At 33.6% G+C, this 9817-nt stretch overlaps 2 protein-coding genes and 1 pseudogene across 2 annotated transcripts; 2 read left to right on the plus strand and 1 right to left on the minus strand.

Moving 5' to 3' along the window:
- Nucleotides 1-11: 11 nt before the first annotated feature.
- Nucleotides 12-3559, plus strand: Prp31 (pre-mRNA processing factor 31). Its single transcript, XM_029322694.2, has 8 exons — nucleotides 12-241; nucleotides 385-582; nucleotides 675-879; nucleotides 1177-1346; nucleotides 1439-1596; nucleotides 1673-1963; nucleotides 2044-2268; nucleotides 2373-3559. The coding sequence occupies exons 1-8, from the start codon at nucleotides 124-126 to the stop codon at nucleotides 2475-2477; spliced, it is 1470 nt and encodes a 489-aa protein (XP_029178527.2). The 5' UTR covers nucleotides 12-123; the 3' UTR covers nucleotides 2478-3559.
- On the minus strand, nucleotides 1534-5074 carry Rad17 (Rad17 checkpoint clamp loader component). Its single transcript, XM_085482598.1, has 9 exons — nucleotides 4959-5074; nucleotides 4226-4619; nucleotides 3985-4141; nucleotides 3789-3911; nucleotides 3528-3706; nucleotides 3377-3466; nucleotides 3112-3296; nucleotides 2926-3044; nucleotides 1534-2851 (listed from the first exon to the last, which is right to left on the minus strand). Exons 1-9 carry the CDS (start codon nucleotides 4971-4973, stop codon nucleotides 2725-2727), a joined length of 1389 nt encoding a protein of 462 aa, XP_085338724.1. The 5' UTR covers nucleotides 4974-5074; the 3' UTR covers nucleotides 1534-2724.
- A 289-nt stretch (nucleotides 5075-5363) lies between these two features.
- Nucleotides 5364-8162, plus strand: LOC114946245 (uncharacterized; annotated as a pseudogene).
- Nucleotides 8163-9817: the final 1655 nt, after the last annotated feature.

Genomic DNA, 9817 nt, shown 5'->3' on the forward strand with positions numbered 1-9817 from the left:
TTAAACAGAAAACTATATTATTGATGAGGCAGAAGTGTTAATTTTCTATAGCGTTGTGTGATATTTTTCGGATATTTTGACGAGTAAATTCTGCGATAAATAACAAATTTTTATCGAAGAAAAATGTCTTTGGCGGATGAACTTCTCGCCGATCTCGAGGAAAATGACGACGCGGACGCTTTTATGGAGGAACCGGAGCCGCAATTCATTCCGGCTTCGGTCTCCAAAGTTATAGAAGAAGGTTAGATTATTCTTTATATATATTTTTCTTATTTAATTTTTTTAAACCACATTATATCATATTATCTAAAAATGTAATTTTTATATTACATTTTTTACATCACTATGTAAAAAAAGCACATATAAATTAATTTTTTTCCACAGAGATTAAGGTATCCTCTGTTCGAGAGTTAGCCAAGTTACGAGACTCAAAAGGATTGCAAAAGGTCATGTTGCAGATTGAAGAGCATATCAAAGTACCCAGAAAGTCAGCTGACATTGTTGGACCTGTAGAGTCCGATCCAGAATATCAGTTGATAGTTGAAGCTAATAATATGGCTGTAGATATCGACAATGAAATAGGTAATAATACAATTTGCATTTTTAATTTGTAAGGCATGTACAGGTATGATATATATTGTTATATTAAAATATATAATTTTCATATTTTTTAGCCACTATACACAGATTTACAAGAGATAAATATTCGAAAAGATTCCCAGAATTGGAATCCTTGGTAGTTGGACAATTGGAATATGTAATGACCGTTAGAGAATTGGGAAATGACTTGGACAGAGCCAAAAATAATGAAATTCTACAACAATTTCTTACTCAAGCCACAATTATGGTTGTTTCTGTGACAGCGTCAACTACTCAAGGGTAACATTTCACTAAGTACAGTCAAACCCCTCTAATTTCAAATTATCTAAATAACTAAACAAATCTGTTCTGAAGCTCTCATTTATATCATGGCATATCCACAGAAAATATTGATCACTGAATCATTTTATAATTTTTATAATTTTATTGATCATTTTTATCTTACATGTATTACAAATAATAAGAAAGCATCATAAAAATAAAAATTTAAGAGATTAATTAACTTGAAAATAGAGGATTATATATCATTATTAATTTTTAATGTTTAATATATTTCAAATATGTTGCCACTTACAGCCAATTATTGACAGAAGAAGAGAAAGAAGCCATTTGTGAAGCTTGTGACACAGCAGTAGAATTGAACAATTGTAAATTAAAGATATTCGAATATGTAGAAAGCAGAATGGCGTTTATTGCACCGAATCTATCGATAATTGTTGGTGCATCGACAGCCGCCAAAATTATGGGTATATTTTTTAAAATCACAATTATATATATATATATATATATTTATTTCAAAATAAGTGAATTTATATTGTAAGAAATTTCTGTGATTTAGGTGTTGCAGGTGGTCTGACAAAACTCTCTAAGATGCCAGCTTGTAACGTTCTAGTCCTAGGTTCTCAAAAAGCTACACTCTCTGGATTTTCCCAAGTAACCACCTTACCTCACACAGGATTCATATATTATTCCGATATTGTACAGGAAACGCCTCCTGTAAGTATAAAAGAATAAGTACAAAAGAGAGAGATAATAAAAGGAAATATAATAAAACTCAAATCTGATGATGTAGGATCTGCGGAGAAAAGCGGCAAGGCTTGTGGCAGCGAAGAGCATGCTGGCAGCTAGAGTGGACGCATGCCACGAGAGTACGGACGGTCACATTGGTCAAATGCTACGCGAGGAGATCGAGAAGAAATTGGACAAGCTGCAAGAACCGCCGCCTGTAAAGTTCGTGAAGCCGTTACCGAAACCGATTGATCCTGGTCGGAAAAAACGTGGCGGTAAACGCGTCCGCAAGATGAAAGAACGCTACGCAATCACAGAGTTTAGAAAGCATGCCAACAGAATGAATTTTGCAGATGTAAGTTTTCTTTTTAATACTCGTGATTTGTAATTTATCGAAGCTTAGATATTATAGAATGTGTATGTTATTGTCAATAGATTGAGAATGACGCTTACCAAGAAGATCTTGGTTACTCGCGAGGAACAATCGGCAAAGCCGGAGCTGGTCGGATCAGGCTGCCACAGATCGACGAAAAGACAAAAGTTAGGATATCCAAAACATTGCAGAAAAATTTGCAGAAACAACAACAGTGGGGTGGGAGCACTACTGTTAAGAAACAAGTGTCTGGCACAGCTTCCAGTGTAGCATTCACTCCTCTGCAGGTACGCTTACATATATTTCCTTTTATAAATTTTTATTAAATTTAATCTCACTAGTATAAAAATTCAATAATTTTCTTTTTATATAATTGGTAACATATTTACAGGGTCTTGAAATTGTCAATCCACAAGCTGCGGAGAAAAAAGTGAACGAAGCAAATGCGAAATACTTTTCTAATACTGCTGGTTTCTTAAAAGTTAAGAAAACGTAAACAAGAAACATTTTTTTGCAGTAATAAACAGAATAAAACGCGTATATATTTAATATTCGTAAATTTGCATATTTTAAATTATCTGGTTGTTAATGTAATAAATGTAAATAAGAATATTTGTATCGCAAATCAATTCAATTATTTATATTTTATACTAACTTTTATTTTTTATACTAATAATTAAAGGAAAAAGATAAAAACATAAAAAGAAAAATAACACTTAATATATAATTTAATGTAGTATATACTAATCTTCTTCAATAATTATTTCTGCATCTTCATCTTTATATTCTATTGATATTTCGCTTTTCTTCGAAGAAGGTTTAATGATTGATTCATACCATCGTGTTTCTGCTGTTGCCAAACATCGTCGTCTAGAAATAAATATATACATTAAAATAAAATATGCAAATATATAACAAAAAATGACAATTTATCTAATAATTACATATTACTATGATCATCTCGCGGTTTTCTCACTGGATTCCACGAAGTTACAGGCTTCTCATTCGCTAGCATCAAGCCACGAATGCAGTATGATAATGCAACTTTACTCAAATTGCGATCCTACCGAATTATGAAATATATAAAAACAAGTATTTTATATAATTAAAAGAATTGTAATAAAACTTACACGCCATTCAGAATTTAAAACCTCGGCTAAGCTCAAAATATCGGACGCTACAGTGGCTTCTTCTATAGTTCTTATAGTGTTTAAATAATTCTCCTGTAGAAATTGAACAAACACCACCGAGTGTGACTGAAAGAATGCCGCTGTTTCTTCAGGATCATGTACGAAGGAATAGCCATCTAATTCTTCTGAAATTATACATAAGTCATAATTATCTGTTCGCAAAAGTCTAAAATTCGAAATAAATAAAATTAAAATAAAATTATACTTTTCGGATTTATGACTCTTCCGACACCATGTAGTAGACCTAAAGTTTCTTCTCGAATACCACATTCGCTCTTCAAGTGTCTCTCGGGCACTAATATTTGTAAGAAAAACGTAATTAACTCTGATTCATTGCTTTAATTAATGTAACTCACCTTTGAGAGAAATAAAAATTAGATTTAAAACAGCACTGCGCACGTCTCCGACGCTATTAGATAATATTTCGTCGATGTGTTGCTGAGAAACTTGCAACATATCGCCCGCGATAGAATTTAGTACACCAGATATTCGCTTCAGCATATTTTTCATCGCGGTTTGCGTGGCTGCATTTACACTGCGCCAAATAAATCGCAATTATATTTAAAATCGCGTATAAAAATGAATTTTTAATTTAAGAAAAAATCCAATTGACTTACTTGATGAGATCGATACCAAACTTTTCTCTGACATTGGGTGCGAATAATGTCTGCAGCAATCTAGAATTTCCAGTCTCTGTGCAAACAAATATCACTGGCTCCTTGCCTATCTGGAAATATTTTCTAAAAAAATATATTTTTAAAGATAAAAATCAGGCAACATCTACAATTTATTCATAATGTATATGCTGCTTACTCGATGAGTGTAAAGAAACCTTTGTGATCTTCGTAGTAGACATTTGGAAGATCCTTGACAAGAAGCAACTGTTTGGAACAACTGCCGAGTACTGAGCGGTAACGCGTTGCACGAATTAGATGATCCTCGAATTTGTCTCCTTGCCGCATCACACGTTCTGAAAATGACCAAAAATTATGTTTAAATATATAATTCAGAATTTTTATAAGCACTTTTGTAAGCCTTGAATAATAATTGTTACTATTTTCATCCTCGATTTGATCAATTGGAGTAATCCACTCGATAACGTCAAATCCATTTTCTTTGGCAAGTAATTTTATAGCTGCAGTTTTTCCACAACCAGAAGGACCAGAAAGAACTAACATTGAAGGCTGCCTTCTCGATGCCTTATGTTGAAACCAATTAAAAATCTCATTCTGTTTCTGTCTGCTAACTGCCAATTCAGTAAGTTTCTGAGGTTCACAAGCCTCGAGTAATTTTGATAAGCTGGTTTCATGTTTTCTTCTTTTGAAATTACTTTGTGTAAATAATGTGTTCGATACAGTCTTATTTAATTCTCTTTTATTGGGACGCTTTACCAAAGGCTCATTTGCAAGCTCACAATCAAATGATGACACAAACCACTTATTATTTCTCTGCAAAAAAAAGGAAATTAAGAGTATAAAGAGCACAATCAAAAAATATTGAAAAATGGCATATTTTATATATGACAATATAATAAAATTTATAAAATCTAATTATAAGTCAAATTTAAATATTATTTCATGTTCGCAAAAGAGAGGAAACAACAAATTTTTATACGATTTTTATAATTTTTAACGTTAGAGACAAATGTGTTAAATTATATATATAATTAGAACTTGGGTTAACTTAAGTAAAGATTCAATTCTAAACGAAATACTTTAACATAATTGTAAAAAATTACATATTTAATATATTTTCGATACTTATATAATATGTATTTATTTATTTACCTTTGGAGGCGTCATACTTATTTATATTTTATTTACATCTTTATACTAGTTTGAATTTTGAATGATCAGTTTACACACGCTCTTAACAACGTCGAACCATAGACATACAGAGAGAAACCTGAGAGCAGCCATCGCGATTCAGTGGACACGTGTACTAATGCGCCCCCTGAGACAGTAGACGTGAACTACGTCGTGAATCTAGATAAAAAGCACGGTAAATAGTTTGATTCCGTGATATGGTTCATGTCCGAACTATTCAGATAAGAATCATAAGTTGAGAACCGAACAGCTGAGTCAGACAATGACTAAAGGTGCCTACTGATGGACGCGGCAAGTTGCCGCGCGCGGCAGTTCAGAAAGAACTAGATCTAGGGGCTTCTGAATCACTCCTGCGTTGCCGCAAGTGAAGTTGGAATAATCCAACTTCACTTGCGGCAACGCGGGAGTGGTTATTTGTGCACATTTCAAAATAAAATTGAAACGATGGCAGGAGTAAATGTGGAGATTCCAAAGGTTAGTGTATGTTATTATATCCAAATATAATATAAGTTTAATATAAAAAAATATTAAGAAAGCAATCGCGAAGGTAATATATATGATTGTGCATAATTCAAGATTGGAGGTTAAGTGTATGTTTTGGTCGTTTCGGAAGAGAAAAACGTACCGTAACATGTGCGTACGAATCTATTTCAATTCTTATAAACATTTATGACTTGGAACCGAACTTTAGAATGACACATCGGGTGATATAATTGATTTTTTTTTTATGGCAGAAAGTATACACATGCGGATTATGCGAAATAATTCTTGGGGACCTTGAGGATGAAGAAACATAGTCCCATGAATGTTTTGCAAATTATTCAGAGATTGTTTTTGATGTGAATAGCTTGTATTTATATCCCAAATGTGGTAAGTAAAATATAAAAGGTGAAAGTGACCGATATAATACTATTTGAGCGAATGTAAAAATTTAAATATCTTGTAGAAGATGGAAGCATTGTGCGCCGAAGTGCGATTAATGGAGCAGAGCAGATTGTAATAGAATCGCCTCTTCCGACACAAGAGCCGTGCCCAGTGGAAAACCTGGAAGAACTTATCATTACAGAAGTGTCGGCACGAGAACTGTTATGGAATCAAAAACTGAGTATAACAAAACGTGACAGGCAAACTGTACAACAACTTTGGAAGCAAGTGGCTAATGCGACGAATGGTACGTATATATATTTGTGTGTGTATGTGAGAGAGAGAGAGAGAGAGAGAGAAAGAGAGTAGTTAAAGAAAACTCAATAGAATTAAAGTGATATAACAGTACGATTTTATTATTACAGGCGAATGTTCTGTCGATGAGGTAAAAAAAAAAATGGAAGAACTTAAGGGATCGTTACATGAAAATAATCTCTCTTGAAAAGTTGCCAAGTGGATCAGGAAGTAAACCATCTCGCAGAAAGTGGCAACATTACGAATTGTTGTCTTTCTTACGTGACACTTCTTTGGAAAAAGAGTTAGTATTTCACAAAAGCATTCACTGCAATACTAAAAACAGTTAATATTGATATTATTTCATTTTATTGTATTTCAGGACAGTTTCAAATATGATGAGTCGTGAGGAAGACACTAGCAATGATGACACGGAAATCCAAAGTGTGGACGTCGTAGAAGTCAACGGTGCGATTGATGCATCAAAAAGTATTTCGTTCATAAGCTGTACGGGCAAGTAAATAAATTTAAAAACAGAAAGAGAATAATAAGAAGAATATGCAATAATAAAATAAAACTTTTGCAGAGTCTACAATGTAGTCGTTATGACAATACGACGCTGCAACGGACCAATCAGAGAAAAAAAATCATATATTCTCTTCTTTGATTGATCCGTCACAGCGTCGTAACATTGTAACGACTGCATCGTAGACCCCGCATTATATTCAAAATTCCACATTAATTATCAACCGACACACATATATATATATTGTAGGAAAATTGTACAAATTGAATATCTCACTTGTTAGTACTATTACAGCTAGCTACATCAATTTTGTCCAATAATACAAAATGTATTATTATGTAAAAGTCATTCTTTCATTTTCAGGAATGAAAAGAAAACGAAAAAGTACTGAGCGCGAAGAAGACTTGATGAAGCAGATAGCAGAGGCCTTGCAGACTCCACGACCACCTTTGCCAACTCCTCCTGTTCTTGACGAAGTTGACAATTTTACTTCGATGATTGCCTGCCAGCTACGAGAGTTGTCATCAGTCCGCAGACGCGCAATAATGTTGAAAATTCACGAGCTCTTACGTGCTGAATTATTGCGTAACGACAATTCGGCAACAACAATAATATAACGTAAAATATAATAATATGAATAATATATGTATACGTATAGTAATAAAACGAGACTGATTTTGTTAGTGCAATAAAGCCGAAGCGTATTTATTCAAATAGTTATTACTCAACTGGACCGGGATACCAAGAAACATTAAAGTTATGATTATCTGGGAAAGTAGGAAAAAGAAGTTTTAAAGAATTAGTTTGCATGATTAAAAGGTGTGATTTATTTCCTTTGCATGTGTAGTATACAAATAATGATTATATCTGTGATGTCTAGTATAATATTATAAATAAAACGAAATAATATGCTAATGTATCATTTATCATTTTGCCATGCTACTGAGCCTTCATTATTAAAATATTTACAAAATTCATCTCTAATGAGCATGGCACCCCGAGTACTTGTATTTGTACTACATTTGGAGATGTCCACAAATGCACAACCATCTTCCATAATCGTCCTCCACGAACCTCGTATGTGATCACCCACAGCCGTTTCTTTATCCAACATACCTGGTGGAATATAATTGTTCTTCTCGATATCACTCTTGCGGAGCCAGTTATGAATGCAGATTGTACCTTGTACGATCTTCATAGCAGTTTCCACACTACTAATGATCGGTTTTCGATAAACTCGCCATTGGCTAGCAAGTATTCCGAAACAATTCTCTATCACTCGTCTGGCTCTACTGAGTCTATAATTGAAGATGTGCTGTTCGGCGGACAAGTTATTTTTGCCAGAGTATGGCCTTAGCAAATATGATTTCAATGGAAAGGCTTCATCCCCGACAATGCAGTAAGGCAAAGACGGGCCTCCTTTGTAAAAACTGTCCGATTTTGGGATATTCATTTGACCTGCATTAAGTTGTTGACCGAATCGGCTTTCACGAAAAATGCCTCCATCACTTCGCCTGCCATACGCACCAATATCGACGAACCGGAAAATATAATTGGCATCACAAATAGCTAATAGCACAATGCTATGACTGTTTTTATAGTTGTAGAAATTGGAGGCAGCATTATCCGGACACTGAAATTACACAAAGATTATTATATATTTTTCACATACTGCAAGAAAATTGGAGTCTGCTCGTATTGTTTTTTCTATTTATTTCCCGATAGTTTTTAATATTTGAATAATGCCTGAAAAGAATTATAATACAAGTATTACTTACTTGAATGGTTACATGCTTTCCATCGATTGCTCCAATGCAATGTGGAAAGTCCCATATATCTTCAAAATCTTCTGCGATGCTCCGCCAGTCATCTTCGAATAACTGAGGTGGAAGAACCAAAGGACACAAATGTTCCCAAATAATCTTGCATGTTGTAGCAATAATATTGCTTACAGTCGTCAAGCCTACTAAATATTGATATGTCATTGAAGACATGGAATCACCAGCTGCCAGAAATCTGAAACGTAATGCAAATTGATGTAATGCAACATTTACATTCATATAACTAAAATAAAAACAAAAGATGTTTACCGTAATGTCAACGTCAATCGTTCTGCTGCACTTATCGGCTCTCGCACGACGTATTGTTTCTCTAGATGCGGGCCTACAATGGCTAACAACTCTTCGTATTGCGTGGTTGACATCCGAAAATAATTATGGAACCGCAGATCTTCCAATTTAAGTGTTGGCAGCAAGGCATGGTAAAAACCATGCTCACAGCGTTTTTTAAAAATTGGAGCAACCCAGAAACGCTTCTTTTTGTTGATCCGTCTGTTTTTTGCAGCTAATAACATAGCTAATGATCCGAGCAACTTGTCACGTCGGTCTGCTTCTACATTCTGTTCCTGACTGCACTGCATTGACCACTCATAAATTTTCATTTTTGCAGACATGATATATTGATTATTTAAACTGATAACTGAGATACTGAGGAATTGAGGTTATATTGTTTCGCGACAAACGCGATGACGCCGAATTCGCGCGGCAGACGCGGCAAGCGGCATCAGTTTCAGAAGCCCCTAGATCTAGTTCTTTCTGAACTGCCGCGCGCGGCAACTTGCCGCGTCCATCAGTAGGCACCTTTACGAATAAAGAATTTCTAGTTACTAAAAATTCTCTATCTGATAACCAATCGATATATCCGGTAAATTTTCCCAACATTCTATGAAGATAGGTACGTATCACAAAAAAAGCGAAATTACAGGAAAATTATGTTAAATTTGAAATGTTAAATCACATAAAAATTAAATTTTTTTCATCTCTTTAATAAATATAATTATCTAATTAGCGTCATTTTTTAAATTATATACTTAGGAGAAAAATTACAAAACTTATATACAGTTAACATAAAAATATTAATTTTTTTTTAAATATATATATGTAAATTAATTAAATTGTGTTTAAAGTTATGTATAAACATAGTTGTTTTTCATATATAAACATTTACATCATATGTATGTAATTTACGTATTATTTATTTCAGTGTCATATAAAAATGTGTAATTATTTATAATTTATTACAATTGTCATAATTTCTTGATCTATTTTTCGATACATTTACATATCTCAATATATTC

Source organism: Nylanderia fulva, unplaced genomic scaffold, assembly GCF_048542155.1.
Source record: "Nylanderia fulva isolate GAGA-0341 unplaced genomic scaffold, ASM4854215v1 Scaffold21, whole genome shotgun sequence".
NCBI classification, from domain to species: domain Eukaryota; kingdom Metazoa; phylum Arthropoda; class Insecta; order Hymenoptera; family Formicidae; genus Nylanderia; species Nylanderia fulva.